Raw genomic sequence first — 22,071 nt, forward strand, 5'->3', positions numbered from 1 at the left:
AAAGTTTCATAACTCTCACCAACAAGCTCGAGTAGAAAGTCCTCCAATCCTGCAGCAGCTTTCCTCTATTAGCCTTATCAAATGAGACTTTTTGTTTATCCTCCAGGCCTCCTGAAGAATTGGAAGTAGAAAAATCATGTATATTTTGTTCATCGGATGATTGCGTATATGTTAAAGAAGTTCAGCATTGTAGCTGCTTTCTTTGTCTTTGGTGATCAGAAAGCATAGCTTTCATTTAGACGAACTGATCCAGAACCTATTCACACAGAGGCTAATGGAAAGCCACCTTCGGTCAGAAAGCTGCAGTATCTTCTGGTGGTCTGGAAGTCATGGAAAGGCCAAATGACAAGGTGTGTGGGGGTGGAGGCGGACAGGTGCTGCTCAAAGAGTTCAGGGGATGGTCAGAGAGAATCATAGAATCATAGAATATCAGGGTTGGAAGGGACCCCTGAAGGTCATCTAGTCCAACCCCCTGCTCGAAGCAGGACCAATTCCCAGTTAAATGATCCCAGCCAGGGCTTTGTCAAGCCTGACCTTAAAAACCTCTAAGGAAGGAGATTCTACCACCTCCCTAGGTAACGCATTCCAGTGTTTCACCACCCTCTTAGTGAAAAAGGTTTTCCTAATATCCAATCTAAACCTCCCCCACTGCAACTTGAGACCATTACTCTTTGTTCTGTCATCAGCTACCACTCAGAATAGTCTAGATCCATCCTCTTTAGAACCGCCTTTCAGGTAGTTGAAAACAGCTATCCAATCCCCCCCACCGCCCCATTCTTCTCTTCCGCAGACTAAACTATCCCAGTCCCTTCAGCCTCTCCTCATACGTCATGTGTTCCAGTCCCCTAATCATTTTTGTTGCCCTCCACTGGACGTTTTCCAAATCTTTCATGAGAGCAAACTCAGCAATGGAGAGAGCAGTGCTTGGTCTGAAAGTGGTAAGACATCAGGTGTGAGGAAGTACTCAGACTATGAACTTCAAAAGTGCTGAGTTCAGACAAACTGAGACAGAGCACACTTGATGACTGTAGAGATATTCTTTCCCCCTTTTGTCACACACGTTTAAAGTCAGTGGCCCCAGGAAATCATACTCTGCAGATGTATTTGCCCACTTTGTCACGAAGCTCTTTTGTTTTGACCCCATAAATAATAGGGTTGAGCATGGGGGGGGATGAGGAAATAGAGGTTGGCCAAGATGATGTGCACGTTGGAAGCGATGCCCTGACTGAATCGCTGTGTCAGGTTAGAGAAGAGGCAGGAAGCATAAGACGTCAGTATCACACAGATGTGGGCTGTGCAGGTGTTGAGAGCTTTCTGATGGGCTTTCTTGGAGGAGATTCTGAGAACAGCCCTGATGACCAAACTGTAGGACAGGGCAATGAGCATCAGGTCTAACCCGATGACTACAAACGTTATCACCAAACCGTACGTCCTGTTGACTGTGATGTCCCCACAAGATATCTTCGCCACAGCTATGTGGTCACAGTATGTGTGGGGGACAATGCAGTTGGTGTAGAAAGGCTGCCTCTTCAGAAGCAGGGGCAGGGGCAGAATGAAGAGAACAGCTCTTATCAAACCCACTAGCCCTAGCTTAGCTATTCGTGTGTTGGTGAGGATGGTGGAGTATCTCAGAGGGTTACAGATGGCAATGTAGCGATCGAAGGCCATTATCACAAGGACAGCTGACTTCATAACAGAAACTGCATAAAGGAAGAACATCTGGGTGAGGCAGCCATCCACAGTAATTCCTTTCAAATTGAACAAAAATATACACAGTGCCTTCTGTATAACAGAGGTAGAGATGCCAATGTCTGTGAGCGCCAACATGCAGAGCAGCAGGTAAATAGGCTTGTGCAGGCTCTGCTCCTTGCTTACAACAGATAGAACTGTGACATTTCCCAACAGGCTGATAATGTAGAACATACAGAAAGAGATAGAAATCCAGATGTGGGTAGCTTCCAAGCCAGGGATTCCTGTTAGGTTGAATATTGAAGGGTCAGACAGGGTGAGGTTGAAAGCTGCCATGAGGTAGTTGATACTTTGATCAGGCGCAGAAATGCTCAAGGTTCCTGAGAAGGGAGAGAAGCACAGTGAGGGGGGTTACAGACTTTATAACAAATAGTACGGTAAATATTTTACAGTTATTAACAATCTAGAAAAGGGGATGAGGAGTGAGGTGGCAAAATTTACAGATGGCACCAGATTATTAAGGTCAGAGCCAAGTGCAGAGAAATCCTCACAGGTCGGAAACCAAGCTAAGCTTCGTCTGAGAGGTAAGTTACAGGTGTTAACTGAGAAGTGGAGGGAGAGAGACGTGTCAGCAACTCAGCTGCTATCCCTTCTCATGCCTGAATATTGATGAAGTTTGCAGATGACACAAAAATTGGGGGATAGTTCATAATGACCATGACAGTTCACTGATTCAGAGCCGTCTGAATTGGTTGGTAAACTGGGTCGAAGCAACCAAAATGTGTTCTAATATCACTATGTAGAGATCTACATCTAGGAAGAAGGAATGCAGGCGATGGTTACACCATGGGGGACTTTCATGGGAAGCGGAATGAGTGAACACAATTTTTGAGGGGAGTGAAGGGATAATTAGTTAAACCTGAGTTTCCAGTGTGACCCTGTGGCCAAAAGAGACAATGTGATTCTTGGATCATAACAAGGGGAATCTCAAGGAGACTTAGAGAAGTTATTTTACCTCTGTCACTGGCATTGGTGCGACTCCTGCTGGAATCCTGTGTCCAATTCTTGTGTCCATGATTAACATGTTGATACACTGAAGAGGGTTCAGAGAAGAGTCACAAGTATAATTAAAAGATTAGAAAACCTGCCTTACATTGATAGACTCAAAGAGTTCAATCTATTTTCTTTAACAAAGATGGTTAAGGGGTGAGTTCATAACCATCTGTAAGTACCTACACGGGGAACCAGTGTTTAATAATAGGCTTTTCAGACTAGCATACAGAGGTGTAACATGATGCCATGGCTGGAAGTTAAATAAAGTGTACATTTGTTAAACGGCGAGATTAAATCACCATTAGAACAATTTACCAAGGGTCATGGTGGATCCTCCATGACTGAGAATTTTTAAATCAAGGTTGTAAGTTTCTCTAAAAGATCTGCTCTGGGAATAGTTTGGGGGAAATTCTCAGGCCTGTGTTATACAGACCAGATGATCACAGTGGTCTCTTCTGGCTTTGGAATCGACAAACACGTCCCCAGGAGTCAGCTGGAGGCATTTTGCCTGCAAGCTCCTGCCTGAAGCTACTGGAGGCATTTTTTCCTTTCATGACTGTGGGGAATTTAGCCCTATGGGGAGAAATTCTCCTGTGACTGCCATGCCTTGGACATGGTACACGACGTGTGTATGTTACGAGGCTGAGGGATCCTGTGAGGCTCTGCATGGACGAACGTTTCAGATGAGAATGATAACAACTTGACTCCATAAAAAATTGTACAACTCTCACCATGAATGGCTAGCAGAGCTGGCTGACAAATGGTCCCAGAGCATCCACGGTTTAACAGCTGTGTCCCAGTGGCCCACTGTTTCAGGCAGATACCAGTGGCTTCTGCCCATGGCAGCTGCATTTCTCTCGGCACTCACATGTCCCAGAGCTGCCCGCTCTCATTATGTGCATACTTCTCAGCTTGCGAGTTGTTCCTGTTTATCAGTTCCCAAAGCTACACGGGGTGTCTCTGAGTGCGCAAAGAGCAGCCGCACAGGTGTCTTGGCATTTACCACTGGTGTGGGAGATTTTTCACCGGTGAGACACCGTCACTGATCTCCCCCAGCCAAGGGAGGAGGTGTGATGGGAGGCACCTCACCTCCTGCAGAGGAAGAATTTTGGGGAGCGTAGGGCGGCTCGGAGGTGGTGGGAGCCAGGGATGACTGGGGAGCATGGAGAAGACACTGGTGATCAGGGTGCTGTTGGAATGGGAGCAGCCTGGATGGGGAAGGAGAGAACTGACAGGGGCTCAGAGTATAATGGAAGATTGAACCATCTGAGCAGGAAAGATCAATGGTTCTTTCCACTGATGAAATGGGAAAAATCACAAAGAAAATTTGACTTTCAGCAGCTCTGTCCACCTGTCCGTTTACACCCCGCCCCCACAACCACCAGTGCTGCCTGCCTGTCCATGTATGTCCCCCACCTTAGAAACTCCAGCCCTGACACACAATTATACCCCTCATTCACGACCTAAACCAGGTGCCAGACCCCACAGCGACAGCCACAGAACTATCTCCTCAGACTAGGTTAAATTCAGTGTCTGCCTGCACTGGGGAAAAGGGGGAGATCAGCCTCTCCGGGGTGAAGGGAACCCCAGAAGTTGCTCAGCCTGTGCAGGGAAGGAGAGAGGGACAAACCCGTCGGGAGGGAGAGAGGACGTGGGGACTAAAAGGAGCCAGCGTGAGTAACTCTGCCTCAAAACGACACAAAGCTTTAACATATTGCAGCCCGCTAGAAACTGAGACACCCCTTCCTGAGGCTGCTCTTCCATGTTGGCAATTGCTGACATTACTGTTGCCGGCACCCAGTGCCGAGAGGCTGAACAACAGCTTGAGTTGGTTCGTTACCCGGTGTGCTACACCCAATAATCACAACGGGGTGGAGAAGCAGAAAAGTTTATTTGCAGCTGCAAAAAGTTACAGGGAGAATAAAATCTCAAATCCTGCACAACAGAGCAGGAAGTTACACAGGCTTTTATACATCCTTTTTCTCAGCATACTTATCCAATAGCAAGCTGCCCCAAGTATCCATATAGCCAGCCAATCCAGTTCCCAGCTAGTTCCCTGATTCTCTGTATCATTTGTTAAACTATACATAAAGCTGCTTTATTCAGCATTGTTCTTCCATATCTCCCCTGTTTGGCCTTGCTTAGTTTCAGGCAGTCTGACTCTGCAACATACTGTTGCAGATTCTCAGCATAACTGCTGTGTGTGCCTCCAGGCAGGGGGGCCAAGGACACTTGGGCCTAGTACGCAGAGCTGCTGCGAGTGCCTCCAGGCAGGAGGGGGGGGGGGCAAGGACACCGGGGCCTAGTGCAAGGGGGCTTCATCGACACTCGTGGTCTTCCATCCCCTCGAGTTACCTAGTGGCCATGCCCCAGTGTTCCCAACAACTCCCCCCTTTGAGAACACTCAACAGCCTTGGCTCTGAGTTTTCTCACTTGGGCTTGCTACATTGGAGATGTTAACTTGACGGCAAGTTACATTTCCAAACCCCTTTTTTGTGGTAAGATTATTTGTAAGAGTTTCCCTAAAAGGGAAGGAACCATTACACCCACACTGTTGGCCTCCCCTGTTGGTCTTTATTTAATACCCATCAGCCCACTGTGTAATAACACAGGAGCTCTTTCCCACAGGATGCCCATAGTGATCAGATTGGTTTCGGGTAAAACATAACACTCCCTCAGTGAGTACTGCAACTGAATACTCCTGGTCCTGATAGGTGGCTTGCTGTAAAGAGATCTTGTTCCAGAACGGCGAGTCCGTTCTTTCCTGCTCTTTGGTGGTGGCTAATTCTGCTAGAGTCAAGGGCAGCATATCAAGGGGCATTCCCGTTTTGGGGGACAGGGGAGTTGGAGCACATACCCAGCAATCAGCCTGGTTTGTTAAATTAGCAACATGGTGCGCAAGCAAAACAAAGGAGTTATGCTCCCGATATGCACAGTTTGGAAATACCAATACAGAGAATAACAATGTTACCCAATTAATTATTACCAGAGTCTTCCCAACCCAGGGTCTCCAGTACCTGGGTGGGCCCATTTTAGCATTAAGGTGCCCGCTATTTGTGTCTTTTAAACAGTAGCTTTAGCCCGAGATCGTCACTAGATGAGGAGTCAGCAGGTTGGACGGTCCACTGTTCTGCTGACGAGGGGGTGGTTACTGCCTTCAGACGAGAGTGATGGATCCAGTTCTTGTGTCCCTCGATCTTTGCCGCTGTATGGGAGATCAGCAGGACGGTATAGGGTCCTTTCCACTTTTCCTGGAGAGGCTCGTCTTTCCAGGTGCAAACAAGCACAGAGTCACCGGGCTGTAAGGAGTGAACGGGAGAGTCCAAGGGGAGAGGCTGGGAATCCTTGGTATACCTGTGAAGAGACAAGAGAACAGCAGACAGGGAACACATATACTGTGACAAAAAAACATTACCCAACTCCCATTCCCCTGACAGAACCAGGGTGCCATTCATAGGCCATGCCCTTCCAAACATAATTTCAAAGGGACTGAGCCCTAATCTACCCTTTGGGAGAACGCGGATACGGAGTAGGACGAGGGGCAAAGCATCAGGCCATCGCAGTGAGGCTTCTTGGCACACTTTTGAGAGATGCCGTTTAAGGGTCTGATTGGTACGCTCCACTACACCACTGGCTTGCGGTCTCCAGGGCGTATGGAGTTTCCGGGGGATCTGTAAGGCATGTGAGATGCTTTGAATGATTTTTGACGTGAAGTGTGTCCCATTGTCAGATTCCATCCACAGGGGGAGTCCAAAGCGAGGAATGATCTCCTTAACAAACTTGAGGGCCACTGTTCTGGCAGTGCAGTTACGGCATGGGAAGGCTTCTGGCCGTCCGCTGAACCAATCCACTATAACAAGGAGATATTTGAACCCTGGGGTCCGGGGAAACTCAGTAAAGTCTATTTGCCACACTTGTCCGGGGCCCGGAGTGGGTTCTAGGGCAGCTGGTGGCACAGGATGTCCCGGTCGGGGGTTATTCTTTTGGCAGACTAAGCAGTCTGCTTATACCTGGGCAGCCAGGGGTCGGAGTCCGGAAGTGATAAAGTATTTTCCCATTAGCTGGATAAGTGCTTCCCTGCCAGCATGAGTGGTTTGATGTAGTTTCTGAAGCACTGGCCGGATTGGGCCCTTTGGTAAGAGGACCTTTCCTTCTGGGGAATGGAGCCATCCCTCCTTTCACAACAGCATAACCCGCCCTCCTTTGCCCATCTATTACAGTACTGCTACCATCAGTGTACCACTCATAATCTGCATTTGGGAGGGGTACATCCTTTAAATCCGGACGGCTGGAGTACTGGACATCTATGATCTCTAAACAGTCATGTTTCTGTTCCTCTGTTTCTGGCAAGTGGGTGGCTGGGTTAAGGGAGGGGCAAGGCTGTAAGGTGACTTCAGAGTTCTCTAACAGCTTAGCCTGGTACCGAGCAATCCGAGCCTGGGTGAGCCAAAGCCCTCCCTTTGCATCCAATAAGGCTCGGACCATATGGGGAGTATAAATTTGCATAACCCCTCCCAATGTTAGCTTCTCCGCTTCCTCAAGCAATAGGGCAGTAGCTGCGACCGCCCTTAAACATGCCGGCCAACCCTTTGCAACCTGATCCAATTGCTTAGAAAAATAAGCCACGGGACGTCTCCATGCTCCTAACAGCTGTGTGAGCACTCCTAGGGCCACCCCCCTTCATTCATGTACATACAACTGAAACGGCTTAGAGAGATCCGGCAGGTCCAGAGCTGGGGCTTCCATTAATTTTCTTTTCAGGATTTTAAATGCCCTATCAGCCTCTGGGGTCCAATAGAAGGGGTCATGATCCGCTCCTTTTACACAGTCGTACAGGGGTTTAGCCCACAGTCCGAACTCTGGGATCCATATCCTGCAAAAGCCTGCCATACCCAGAAATGCCCTGAGCCGCTTACAATTATTTGGAGAGGAACTTGACAGATAGTTTCCTTTCTTTTTTTTTCGCTTGAACGCTGACGCTCCCCTTGCCTTAGCTGTAACCTGATCCCTCTCCACCTCAGACAACAGGGTTCTCAGGAGGATATTACAGTCGTCTCAATCGGCTTGTGACTACTGAGGCACCCCTCAAAGACTGAAATAAACCTGCTTGGGTTCGTTGAGAATTCCCCAGCCTGTGTTTTAAAAGTTGCTAAGTCTATTGGATTGAATGGCACATGGGTGTAAACTTGCATAGTGGTAGCCTGACGTCCGTCTGCCCCTGGGCAAGCCACAACAGTCTCGGTAAGCAAAGGATAGAGTCCCACCGAGGGGGCAATCTCTGTAACCCGAGGCATCCTACCCTTATACGGTGGGAGTGTGGGGGCCGAAGGGGACACCGGCTCTGCCATTACAGTGGGGGTTGGGGGTCTGGGGACTAACATTAGCTGCTACCAAACCAGTCGGAGTCAGATTACAGTGCTGTAAAATATCCGGTTGAGTACATAAAGTCAGAAACAAATGCGCATACATATGTTCATTCCATTTCCTTGTTCTCTGACAGAACAGGAGTAACTGAAGGATCGTGTTGTAATTAATTGACCCTCCTGGTGGCCACCACTCCTGGTCCTCTAGTTGATATTGAGGCCAGTCAACTGTACAGAATCGTTTTAATTGGCTCTTAGTCATCGGATCCGCACCAAATACCTTCCAGTTTGCTAGAATGCACTCTAGGGGCGTACACCGTGCCCTAACCTCTGAGCTCTGTCCCTGTCCCATACCTACAGGGTAACTCTGGGCGTCCCCAGGTTCCAACAGAGCATACAATCCGGATTTTAAAAGGTTCCTACCTTATCCAAGGGACCGGTTCTTCACCGTGGCCTGCAGCTGCTCCTCCCCCATGTCTAAGGGACCGGTTCTTCACCGCCGTCCACAACAGCTTCTCCACTATATGAGTGCGTTGCACCGTTGTGCCCTCTGGGGTCGATCAAATCGCGTCTCCTCCGAGGCCCCCGATGAACTCACTGGTGCGCGCTGGGCGTCGGTTCTCGCCGCAATCCTCGACCTCCAGGAGGGGTCCGGGCAAGGCTAAATTGCAGCCTCGTCGCCCACCCAGGGACGCCAAAAGCTGTTGCCGGCACCCAGTGCCGAGAGGCTGAACAACAGCTTGAGTTGGTTCGTTACCCGGTGTGCTACACCCAATAATCACAACGGGGTGGAGAAGCAGAAAAGTTTATTTGCAGCTGCAAAAAGGTACAGGGAGAATAAAATCTCAAATCCTGCACAACAGAGCAGGAAGTTACACAGGCTTTTATACATCCTTTTTCTCAGCATACTTATCCAATAGCAAGCTGCCCCAAGTATCCATATAGCCAGCCAATCCAGTTCCCAGCTAGTTCCCTGATTCTCTGTATCATTTGTTAAACTATACATAAAGCTGCTTTATTCAGCATTGTTCTTCCATATCTCCCCTGTTTGGCCTTGCTTAGTTTCAGGCAGTCTGACTCTGCAACATACTGTTGCAGATTCTCAGCATAACTGCTGTGTGTGCCTCCAGGCAGGGGGGCCAAGGACACTTGGGCCTAGTACGCAGAGCTGCTGCGAGTGCCTCCAGGCAGGGGGGGGGGGGGCAAGGACACTGGGGCCTAGTGCAAGGGGGCTTCATCGACACTCGTGGTCTTCCATCCTCTCGAGTTACCTAGTGGCCATGCCCCAGTGTTCCCAACATTACCACAAGGCCGTCGTGGGGTTGCTCATAGGAGGAGAGATGGTCCGGATGGGGGAAGGTGTCAGAGACCATCTGCTACAGTATGGTTCCCGTTACGTTACAGTCTGAGACACCCTCTGCCCCAGGAGGCCTCATTCCTGCCTAATGCACAGACCAAAGAAGCGTATGTTCATTCCTTATTTCACCCGGTTTCAGGACTCTGTGTCACTGTGATCTGCTCGTCCCCTCTTCCCCTCACACTCACAGACACTGCATTCCTGGAACTCCCTTTGAGATTTCCAACACCGCCTGGTTTCCTCTAAGCCAGAAACATGGTTTTATTTTTACTGCCTTTTGGTGCTTCTCATCCTCTCCAGAAGCAGAGCCGTAGGGGCTCAGAGAGAGCAGACCCCCCTCTCCCCTGCAAAACGCTTGTTATGCCAATTGTTCTGAACCTCTAAGCCTTTGAATTTGAGATTTCAGCAACAGTCCTGTCAGTTCTTCTTTGATCCAAATGAGATCACCATCCTTAGAGGCCACAGGACGACCCCAGTTGAAGTCACTGGACTCTCATGACCGGTGTAAATCAGGCCATTCATTTAAGTACCTGCTTGTGGATTTAGGGTGAACTCCTGGCCCTGTTGGGAGTTTTGCCATTGAACTCAATGGGACCAGATTCACCCTTCGTGTTTAACTTTTGACTTCCCTCTGCAAAAGTCACAGCTTTACGTCCAGTTACAGAGAACGGTATTCTCTTAGGGTGCTGAAAGAGTCTAAAGGAAACCCCCAGTTTATGTGTCATCCAGAGAGTGGGCATGAAGGACAGGGATTTCAAAGCACTGGGGATGTGATTTGGTCTCAGGGAGGCCAGTTTTCGTCTGGAGTCACCCACTGAAGGCAGAATGTGAGAGCAGAATCTGGCCTCTGTGTGACCCATTCTTGTTGTGAACCCTCTGGTAAGAGAGTTACCTACTTCAGAGATTTTGGTTGCACTTCTAAACAGGGCAGTGAAGTTGCTGAATTGGAAAACGTGAGCTAACCAGAGGAAAAAAACACACTGCCCCAAAAAAGGAAGCTACTAAGACAGCTAGAAGGACACAGTAAGAGACAAGGAACAGATCTGAAAAACAAATATTTGTCTAAACGGTTTCCAGTACATTGGTAGTTCCACTTTCACCCAGGTAAATCCCTTGGTGTTTTTGACAATACTAAACAGTTCAAGTCACTGTGCGGGAGAATTCCTGCCCAGATAGTTCTTGACTTGAACCCTGGAACCCTGAGCCCTCAGTATGAACTTTATCGTAGAAACAGGCAACTCACCGAAATCCCACTCAGCGCAGATAGGAAATCTCCTTATGGAGACAGGAAGGCAGAGCCCTGAGAATCAGTGTATGAATCTCAGACATCTGACACTCGCCATACTGGACAGCGACCTTTATGATTCCCCTGAATAGTCTCTGCAGACTCTCAGGTTGGCCAGGGCTCCAAGACAATTCCCTCAGCTCTGTGAGCAGCTGGAAGAGCAGAAAATAGATCCTGGAGAAATACAGCCTGAGACTGTCCCCCGAGAGCAAAGAAATGATTCGCTGATAACAGGCGTTCAGATTGTCAGGGCAAACTGAGCCTTGCAGACTGTTCAGCCTAGCAACTGGCAAAGGCTGTCATTTCTGTGTGTAATGTACTGCCCTCTGCACTGTTTGGGACTGCTGCCACATGATACTAGACCAAAAACCGTTTTCAATTGATCATAGCAGCACAGATAATAAAAACCTCACTACCTCAAATGGTCCCTGCCGTTGTACCAGTTAGTTGAACAGAAAACTTGGTAGTAACAATAATATTCAATCATTGAGTTTGCACACTCACACTGGACCCCTTTGTTATCGGCCTTCTCTGTACCTGTTAAGAAAAACAGGAGTACCTGTGCTCCTGTTCTTTTTAAGGATACAGACTAGCACGGCTGCGACTCTGAAATCTGCACCTGTTGTGCATTTAGAAAAATTCTTTTAACAACTGCCAGCAAAGTCTTGAGGCCATTTCTTAACTGAAGAATGTATTGGACTATGTTCATTGCCTGGTGTCTTTGCCCTTCCATGTTTCTCCAAGGAGGTCTGAAATGCCTTGGGGCTGTTTCCCATATAGCAGTTCAAAGGGAGAAAACTTGCAAGCTTGAGGCACATTCCTGATAGCAAAAAGAAGGCAAGGGAAGAGTTGGTCCCAATGTGTGAGATCTGAGGCTACAAATTTCTTTAATATCACCAGCAAAGTTCTGTGAAATCGTTCTACCAACCCATCAGTTTGTGGATGGTAGATCGACGTTCTTAATCCCTTTACCCTCAGTAGATCACACAATTCTTTAATTATTTTTTAAGTGAAGTTAGGTCCTTAATCAGTATGGATTTCTTGGGATATTACCTCCTGCGAAAGGAATTTCATAAGCTTATTTGTTCATTTGGCTCATAGCCAGGGTGCTAGGACTATGCCTTGAGGGCAATAAACCTGGCCGGGTGTCTTTGTCACTGAACGGTGCCTGTGGTCTTTCTTTATGAGTAAGATCGAGGTCTGCTGAATTAGCAGGTTGCCTTATCAGTGAATACTGATAACACTGGAGCTCCAAGGACAAGAAGCACTGAGTAGCCTGAACTGTGTTACCAAGGCAACAATATTCCAGCCTTCAGCACTTAACAACGGCCGGCTGACACTCTGAGCCCAGGGGTGAACAACTCTACGGTCTGGAGCGAGTCAGCGACTGTTGTGACTCCTGCCCAAAGTGCGGCCACTGCCTCAGTCGCTGGGGTTCAACCACTTCCCCATTCACCGCACCGAGTTGTTCATCGGCCTGGCTAAGGACAAGATTATGTCACGGAAGTCATGGATTCCGTGACTTTCAGAGACCTCCGTGACATTTTCCACGTCGGCCCTGGGGCAGCGGAGACAGAGCTCTCAGCCAGTGGGGGCCCCCGAGCTTTGAGCTGCCACGGGTGTCCAAGGACCCAGTAGCTCTCAGCCACCGTGGACGGCGCGGGAACCCAGGCCTCCAACCTGCTGCAGGCATCAGGGCGTCCATAGCTTGGTGATGCTTGGCTTGTGGCAGGGACTCCAGAGCACTGAGATGCTGGGGCTGTGGCGGGGGCCATGGAGATGTTAGCCATGGTGGCAGCAGGTGCTGGACCCTCCCTGCTCCCGAAACAGGGCTCGGGCTCTCATTCTCCCGATCGGTCTGTAACCATCCCCCTGTCATTGCCCCCCAACTGATTATTTTTAGGACAAGTCACAGACAGGTCACGGACTCCTGTGAATTCTTGTTTATTACCCGCGACCTGTCTGTGACTTGTACTAAAAATAACTGTGACAAAGTCTTAACCTTAGGCATGACTGATCATCTGGTCTCCCCATAGTTCCTGAAAAAAAAATTATATTACAGGCCAGGATCGCACCTCCCCTGGTGAATGCATTCTGGAAGATGTCGAGGGCTGTGGTCATTGCAGGCCACTGACCTGGCTGGAAGCTTCCTCCACAGCATCAGCTTTTCCTCCCCTGTTCCTACCAGCTCTGCCGGTTCTACACAGACACTTCCTGGGGTGTCAGCCTCCATCTTCCGAGCTGGTCACTCCCCACATTCCTTCACAACTTCATCAAAGTTATACCAGTCCCTCCCCAATATGACCAGAAAGCCCAGATATTGGAAATAATTTCCCTCACACATTTATCAAGGTTTAGAACAACCAAGTTTCCACACAAGAATTCCTTTATGAGTCCAAAGGGAAACTGGGTTTGATTACATCCAAAATATAATGACAAGCAGAAACACACTTATGTGTTATATCCTAGGAACAATACATTTATATGCATTAGCTAAATATTCACCACAGGATCAGGCTTGGGAAGTACCTTCCCATCATGGTGTGACTCCAGAGCGGTAGGGAAAACCTCAGACAAAGGAACCCCTAAACATTTTGTTCTTCATAAGAACATAAAAAAAGCCATCCTTAGTCAGACAAATGATCCCTCTAGCCCAGTATCCTGTCCTGTGATGGTAGCCAATGCCAGGTGCCCCAGAGGGAATGAACAGAACAGGGAATCATCAAGAGATCCATCCCCTGTCACCCATTCCCAGCTTCTGGCAGACAGAGGATAGGGACACTTCACAACATGGTTTAAATCCCTGCTCATCCTGGCTAATATCCACTGATGGACCAATCCTACATGAACTTATCTAGTTATTTTTCAAACCCTCTTCTAGTCTTGGCCTTCACAACATCCTCTGGCAAAGAGTTAGAAAAGTTGTCTGTGTGTTGTGTGAAGAAATACTTCCTTTCCTTTGTTTTAAACCTGCTGCCTATTAATTTCCCCGAGAAATTATGTTCATCTACGTGTCTGTCAACTTTGTTCTTTACTATAGTATTAAGTTTGCAAAATAATTCTATTTCTTCAGTTTCTCACTGAAGTCTGTTTTTGAAGTTTTTTTGTTGAAGAATGGCCACTTTTAAGTTTGTTATTGAGTGTCCAGGGAGATGTGAATGAAAGCAACTGTCCGAGAAAAGCACGAGAAATGTTTGTTGGAATGATTGGCCAGCTTTTCGGCTCGTTCATACTAATCCTCAGCACTTGCAGAATTAAGCCCATTTGGCTGAATGGTGCTGAATTGATCAGCACTCACTGCAAGCTTTGAAAGCCATTGGAAAGTTGTTCATTTATTATATCGAAGCACCTGTAAAACGTGTTAACTTTGGAAAAGTGTTCTGAGCCTGCAAGTCTTTCACCTCGTGACGCTCATTGCTCAGGATTGGTTGGCAGGGGAATGCCACCTACTGGTCAGGACTTAGGCCTGTAATGTGCAGGGGGGTTGTTGGTAGGAGATCCCGGGCCCTCCCACTCCACTGGGCTTTGACCCCTGGCTCCCTGGGGTCTGTCAGTGCTCTGACAGCTGGGGATAATAAGACGTCATGGGAGCTGTATGATTCCGGCAAATGGGGAGACTGGCCGGAGAGCCAGAAGCTCCCCGATGCCCAGACTGTGGCCCCAGCCCCTGCTCCATCCCCCTTCCTCCATATCCTTGCCACACACTGAGTCCCTCCTCTCCTCCACCCTCCTCCTCTGTAGCTCCCCGACGGCTCCCCCACCTGCTGTACCCCGAGTACCTCCATTGCCCCTCTCCCGTGATCCCCACTGCCCACTGAGTCTTTCCATCTATGTGTGAGCAAGTGTCGAATTGATTGAAAGGGAACTTGCACGTTTACTGAGCAGTCCATCAGTGCCCCCTGGATCACATTTGAACCCTGCATCTCCATTTTTAGCTATTTCCATTGACTGGGATGAAAACCTGCCATTCCATTCACCTAACAGTGCATCGAACACAGGAATACAGCTGTCTGCCCCATTTTCCTTTAGCCCTCTCATTTTTGTCTGGCTGATATTCTCGTTGTCCATGTGTGCTTGTAACAACTGAACAGTCAAGGAAGGCTGCTTTTTTCACAGGTTGTTTGTGAGTGTACACTTCCTCTGTGCCAGGGGAAACAGGGAGGTAATGCAGCTCACAGAGCTTTTGCACTCCAACTACAGCTCCCCAGCTCTGCCTCAGCAGGTCTTCTGGCTGAGTGCTGCTTCTCTGGCTCCAGCTCCGCTTGGCCTTCTGGGCTGCTCCTCCTGTCCTTGTGTTTCTGGCTGCTGCTGCTCTGTCTCCAGCTCAGCTTGAGGTAGTTTCCCAGATTTCTACTGCATTAATAGCTCAAAATCACTTAAAAACTAACCTAAAAATGGCCCATTCTATTTTTTAAAACAATTGTTTTTCTTAACACAATGGTCTACATGAAGTAACACATGAAAGCTTTTGTTAGAGACCTAGTACAGATGTGATTAAAAAATAAAGCTACAAGGGCCAGCAGGAGTTTGTGCACATTAGCAACAAAGTTATGAGATGACAATCAAAACCAAACCCCCAGTACTGGTACTTATCTCTCAAGAGAGAGTTGGCAGGCATTTCAAACAAAAACAGAAAATGATGGCATTAAAAACAGCCTAAAAGGAGCCCAAAATGTATGTAGTGTAAAAACAACATTATTATATTATTTATTTCTAATTCCATTCAATGACCGTAGTCAATGTCTGTACTTTGAGTTGAATTAGTTTGTTACTGTTAGTCTCTAAAAGGCAACATTTCCTCCTCCCACTCTTTCTTGAAACTAGAATGCTTCTAATACTGGCCATAGATAGCAGCAGTGACCAGTTCAATCATAACTTTCTCTGGTGCAAAATGTTTGCAGAACGTTTTGTGTCATTGCATCAACGGTGAACATGAACCATGTTTCTAAAATCCCCTCTTGCATCTTGTTGCACAATTATTTTTATCAAGTTCATCTGGGAAAACAATATTTCAGTTGCAGCGTTGCTAAAAGGTAGTGACAGCAACAACAGAGCAATTAGGCCAAGTTCACAAAAGACTTTGTCCCCAGCGGCATTTGTGTATTTGAGACCTTCAACCCAAACCTGCTCAAATCGGTTGTCCTCAGTATAAGGCCAGTGAATAACTGGCAACACTCCCCACTGCTGCTCCAGCTGTCCAAGGTCTCCAGAAAACAATGGCAAAAATGAGATATCAGCCAATCTAGGTCGGGCAGGGCTGAGCGCAGTAGAAAGACTTAGTACTGCAAGCGATTCAGTCACCTGGACGTTTGGTGGCAATCTCTGTTTCACAAACTCCAACCTGAAATCTCAACACAAACTTTTAACACCTTCGACAACGGGAATGATTGCTGTGTATTTTGAAAGGTCCAAGCAGTAAGTAAGTTGACTTAAAGATGATGTCATAGTTTAACACAGCATTCCAGTTCTCAAAAACACATGGTTTCACAACTCTAAACAGCAAGCACGAGTAGAATGCCCTCAAATCCTGCAAGAGCTTTCCTGTATTTGCACTTCCCAACTGAAATCTTTGGTTTATCCTCCAGGCCTCCTGAAGGATTGTATGTAGACAAATCAGATGAATTTTGTTCATCAGATCATTTCACATCTGCTAAGGAAGTTCAGGACTGTAGTTGTTTCATTTCTCTTTGGCTATCTTAAAGCATAGTTTCTGTTTGTCAAACTGATCAAGAACCCTGTTCACATAGGGTCCAATGGAAAGCCACCTTGTATCAGAAATCTGCAGCATTTTATGGCGGTCTGGAAGTCACAGAAAGTCCAAGTGACAGGGTGTGGGGACTGACAGATGAGGCTGAAAGAGATCAGGTGATGGTCAGAGAGAGGGAACTCATCACTCCCTGACCAAGCACTGCTCTCTCCATTCCTAAGATATTAGGTGTGAGGAACTTCTCAGAATGTGAACTTCCATAATTCTGAGCTAAGCCAAAGTGGGACAGAGCACCCCTGATTAATGAGGAAAAAGCCTTTCCCCTCTTGTCATGCAGGTTTAAAGTCAATGGCCGCAGGTGATCACATTCTGCAGGTGTACTTGCCCACTTTGTCACAAAGCTCTTTCATTTTGATTCCATAAATGATAGGGTTGAGCGTGGCGTCAAGGAAGAAATAGAGGTTGGTCAAGATGATGTGAACATGCGGAGTGATGCCCTGACCAAACCAGTGTGTCAGAGAGGAGAAGAGGGAGGGAGTATAAGAAACCAGTATCACACGGATATGGGCTGTGCAGGTGTTGAGGGCTTTCTAGGGAGCTTTTTCGGAGGACATTCTGAGGACAGTCCTGATGATCAGACTGTAGGACATGGCAATAAGCATCATGTCTAATCCATTGACTACAAACGCTATTACCAACCCGTACGTCCTGTTGACTGTAACTTCGCCACACGACATCTTCACCACAGCCATGTGGTCGCAGTACGTGTGGGGGATAATGCGGTTGGCACAGAATGGCTGCCTGCTCAGGGGCAGGGGCAGAATGAAGAGAACACCTCTTGCCAAACCCATTAGCCCTAGCTCAGCTATTCGTGCGTTGGTGAGGATGGTGGCATATCTCAGAGGGTTACATATGACAACATAGCGATTGAAGGCCATTGTGACAAGGATGGCTGAGTGCATCACAGAAGCTGCATGAAGAAAGAACATCTGGGTGAGGCAGCCACTCACAGTAATGCCTTTGAAACTGAACCAAAATATACACAGTGCCCTCGGCACGACGGAGGTAGGCATGCTGATGTCTGTAAGTGCCAGCATGCAGAGCAGCAGGTACATTGGCTTGTGCAGGGTCTGCTCTTTCCATACAACAAACACAAGTGTGAAATTTCCCAGCAGGCCGATTATGTAGATCATAGAGAAAGGGATGGAAATCAGGAAGTGGGCAGGTTCCAGGCCAGGGATGCCCATTAGGGTGAATGTTGATAGGTCAGTAGGGGTGATGTTGAAAGTTGCCATGAGGTAGTTGAAGCATCGATCGGGCTCAGAATTGCTCAAGGAAGCACAGTGAGGGGGGTTACACACTTGATAACAACTAGTACGTAAATAGTAGAAAGGGGGGTGAACAGTGAGGTGGCAACATTGATAGATGGCACCAGATTATTACGGTCATAGTCAAGTTCAGAGAATCCTCAGAGGGAGCTAACCAAGTCAGGTGAATGGGCAGAGTAATGGCAGATGAACTTCAATGTCAAAAATTGCAACATGTATGCCATTGGAGGGAAAAGCTTGAACTGCTCAGATGCATTGAAAGGTTCTAATTTAACAGTATTAACTCAGGACAGGACATAGTTCACAGCTCTGTGAAACCCTGCTCAGAGTGCAAGCATGGAGAGAAACTAAGGGAAGTGGTGGAATCTCCATCCTTAGAGGTTTTTAAGGCCCAGCTTGACAAAGCCCTGGCTGGGATGATTTAGTTGGGGTTTGTCCTGTTTAGAACAGGGGATGGGACTAGATGACCTCCTGAGGTCTCTTCTAACCTGAATCTTCTATGATTCTAACTCTCATACAGAGAAAGGTTTAAAAGACTGCGATTATTACCTTAGAAAGGTGATGAATAAGAGGGGATATGAAATACTATAATATAAAATACTGACTAGTAGAGAGTAGATCTCGAATGTGTTCTCCCTGTCTCATAACATAAGATCAAGAGGACATTCAGTTAATCTGAAACATAGCAAATTCAAAACAGATAAAAAAGGAATGCTTTCTTCACTCAAATCCTATTTAGATTGAGGAACTCATTGCTACAAGAAGTAGTTGAGGCCATGAGCTAAGCAAGAATCTGGAAGGGTTTGGACATTTACATGGATACTGAGCCGATCCAGGTACAATAATTACACTTAAATAAATATTTTGGAAAGCTTATACACCCTCGCGTTTCAGGGCACAAGCCAATCTCTATCTTTTCGGTATTATGATGACACAATCATGATGGTCAAGTCACCCCCCGCCCAATCCACTTACTGCTGGTTTTCTTACACCTTCTGCAGCATCTGGAGATGTTATTGTCTGAGAGAGGACACTGGACTACCCCACAACCCCCAGTACTGGCTGCCTGTCCCTGTACATGCCCCCTGCCTACCCCCACATCCCCCAGCTCTGCCCGCCTGTCCGTGTGCAGACCCCTGCCTGCCCCACAACCCCCAGCCCTGCCTGCCTGTCCTCGTACACTGCCTTCCCTGCCCCCCAACCTCCAGCACCTCCCGCCTGATCTTGTATACCCCCCTGCATGCCACACAGCCACCAGCACTGCCCGTCTGTCCATGTAAAGGCTGCTCCCCACCTACACAACCCCCAGTGCTGCCAGTCTGTCCAGTAAACCACCCTCCCTGCCCCCACAATGGCCAGCACTGACCGCCTGTCCATGTACAACCTGATCCCCACCCTCATAACCCCAGCGCTGCCCACCTGTCCATGTACCCCTGCTCACTACCCCCATTAAACCCCAGCACTAGCCGCTTGTCCATTTAGGCCCCCACCCCTGTAGCTTCCAGCCCCGCTATCCAGTGATACCCCTCACCCAGACCAAAACCAGGTGCCAGACCACACAGCGACAGCTCACAGAAATCCCTCCTCAGACTAAGTTAAACTCCGTGTCTGCCTTGCGACTAAGAGGGGACATGATATCACTCTATAAATCTATGTCTGGTCTGGAGAAAATGAAACCAAAAATATTGTTTACTCCTTCACATACCACAAGAACTAGGGGGCAACAAATGAAATGAATAGGCAGCAGGTTTAAAACAAACCAAAGGAGGTGTTTCTTCGCACAACACACAGTCAACCTGTGGCACTCTTTGCCAGGGGATGTGGCGAAGGCCAAGACTGTAACAGGGTTCAAAAGAGAGTTAGAGAAGTCCAAGGAGGATAGGTGCATCAATGTCGGTTAGCTAAGTTGTTCAGGGACACAGCCTCATGCTCTGGGTGTCCTAGCCTCTGATCACCAGATGCTGGGACTGGATGCCAGAGGATGGATCCCTTGATAATTACCCTGCTCTCTTCTTTCCCTCTGAAGCACCTGGCCACTGTCAGAAGACAGGATGCTGGACTAGATGGACCATTGGCCTGATCCAGTGGGGGCAGTCTTATGTTCTTATCCGAGTCTCCTTTTCTCTTCTCTGAGTGCTGGACCTGATAGTCGATGGGCCCACATGCCTCACTACCTCAAACAGTACCTGCCATCAGACCAATAATTTGATCTGCAAGCTTGGTGGTAACAATAACATGCAATCACCCAGTTTGAACACTCACAGCTGGACTCCTTTGTTTTAGCACTTTCCTTGTACCTTTTGTGCGTTTAGCAAATTCTTCCAGCAAACACTCACAAAGTCTTGAGGCGATTTCTTAATTGAAGAATGGGTTGGACTGTGCTCATCGTCTGGGGTCTTTGCTCTCCATGTTTCTCCAGGCAGGTCTGGAAAGCCTCAAGGCCGCTTCCCAGACAGCAGTTCAAAGGGAGAAAACTTGGAGGCCTGAGGCAGCTTCCTGACAGCAAAAAGGAAGCGGGGGAAGAGTTGGTCCCAGTGTTTGGGATCCGAGGCTACAAACTTCTTTGACGTTACCATCAAAGTTCTGTGAATTTGCTCTACCAACCCATCTGTTTGGGGATGGTATTTCAATGTGCTGAAGGTGGTTACCCTCAGTAGAGGGCACAGTTTTTCATGAGTTGTAAAGTCAAGTTAGGTCCTTGATCAGTGAGGATTCCTTGGGGTATTATCAACTGTGAGAATGATTTCATAAGCTCATTTCTGTTGGTAGATGTGTAGCCCGTCTCCTGTTCACTGGCTCCATCTGCGGTTGTTCAAGATAGGCAACGCCTGCCTTGTGACTTTTAACACAACTTTGAGAAACTGGGCCTGAGGCACCTTTCAGGGCTCTGTGTTGGTCGTCAGTATGTGCTCACCTCAGACCAGACCCACTCAGACAAAGCACCAGGAACAAGGCTTTATTCTGCAAAGAACATAGAACAGGATCACAGTCCAGCCACCTCCTCTCTGCCTGCCTGCTACGTGCCCCCGCCCAGCCAGTGCTGAGACCTCTGGCTGGAAAGGCAGAGGGTTTATCATGGCAGGAACCAGGAAGTTCACCCCCCAAGCCGCAGTTGATAGTCCAAGTTCCTGGTAAGCTGCGCAGGTAAACTGCAGCCTACTTAGCACCGCACAGACACTCAGGGAACCCGCCCAGGGACCGGTGCGCCTCCCCCAGACCCCACCTAGCCTGGCCCCCAACCTGCCACGTATGGGGTGCCCCTCCTCCGGCCCCAACTCAGCGAGCTAGAAGCCGCCCTGCCCAGCCTGGACCCAGGCCCAACCTGGGCGGCCTTCCCCTGGCTCAGACCCAGGCTTGGCTGGGGCGGCCCTCCCCTCGGCCGGACGTGCTGGGGCTATGGGAGGGGCACCTATCCTGCAGCCCCAGAGCTCCTGCGGCAGGGTGAGGCTCCTCTTTCACTCCAAAACGGCCATTCCTGGCCCCACCCCAGAGCCTGCACCCCCAGCCGGAGCCCTCACACCCTGCACCCCAACCCGGAGTGACCTCCCACGCTCCAAACCCCTTGGCTCTACCCCCACCACATGAATTTTGTTATCTGCACCTATATGGAGGTGACGTGTCACACAACAAAATTCATTCCACACATGGGTGGGAAAAATTAGAGGGAACACTCTTTGTAGTCCACAATTCGTAGTTCCCACAGCTGCTGTTGAAGCACACTGGACTTTGGGCCACAGGTGCATTGGCAAAGCAGAAGGGGATGGCTTTGGGGCATGCAGTGTGTAGTCAAGGATAATGAGGGTATGTTGACACTTCATAGTGCGCCTCTCTAGGGGCCCCATAAACTCCATGTTTATCCTTTCAAATACGTTATCACCATGGAGGAAAGGGATAAGAGGGGCTTTAGGTATTCCCCTAGGACTGGCCAGTGTAGTAGAGAGAACCTGGAGCACTGGGCCTGCTGCAAGATCTGAGACCTGAACCAGACGCTGTGAATGAAAGTCAGGCCATGTATTGAAGCAGTACATGAACTTAGCAAAGTTGTTTCTCGTGTATTAGGCATTAGATATTTATCTAAATGTATTCCAGCTAGTGCAGATCGATCCTAATCTTGTACAAGATAATATGTTTGACAAAATAATGAATTGGGATGTTTTGTCTAAGATATCAGGAACAAGGGGAAGTCACGACAAGGTCTCATGAAACACAAATGATGGTAGGTACGTAGTTTATCCCGGTTGCTTCATCTCAGCCTATACATCACAGGGCTGCTGAGCGGGGGGGAGGGG

At 48.2% G+C, this 22,071-nt stretch overlaps 1 protein-coding gene and 1 pseudogene across 1 annotated transcript; both read right to left on the bottom strand.

Annotated features, from left to right (window-relative positions):
- Positions 1 to 1,116: 1,116 nt before the first annotated feature.
- Positions 1,117 to 2,025, bottom strand: LOC144278255 (olfactory receptor 52N2-like). The gene has a single exon (XM_077839496.1). The coding sequence runs from the start codon at positions 2,023 to 2,025 to the stop codon at positions 1,117 to 1,119; it is 909 nt and encodes a 302-aa protein (XP_077695622.1).
- A 14,791-nt stretch (positions 2,026 to 16,816) lies between these two features.
- Positions 16,817 to 17,749, bottom strand: LOC144278261 (olfactory receptor 52P1-like; annotated as a pseudogene).
- Between the last annotated feature and the right edge of the window lie 4,322 nt (positions 17,750 to 22,071).

The sequence above is a fragment of the Eretmochelys imbricata genome, chromosome 1 (genome assembly GCF_965152235.1).
Source record: "Eretmochelys imbricata isolate rEreImb1 chromosome 1, rEreImb1.hap1, whole genome shotgun sequence".
In the NCBI taxonomy this organism is placed as follows: Eukaryota; Metazoa; Chordata; order Testudines; family Cheloniidae; genus Eretmochelys; species Eretmochelys imbricata.

Excerpts from the sequence above, each read along its gene's own strand:
- LOC144278255 (XM_077839496.1), bottom strand. The coding sequence starts at position 2,025 with ATGGCAGCTTTCAACCTCACCCTGTCTGACCCTTCAATATTCAACCTA.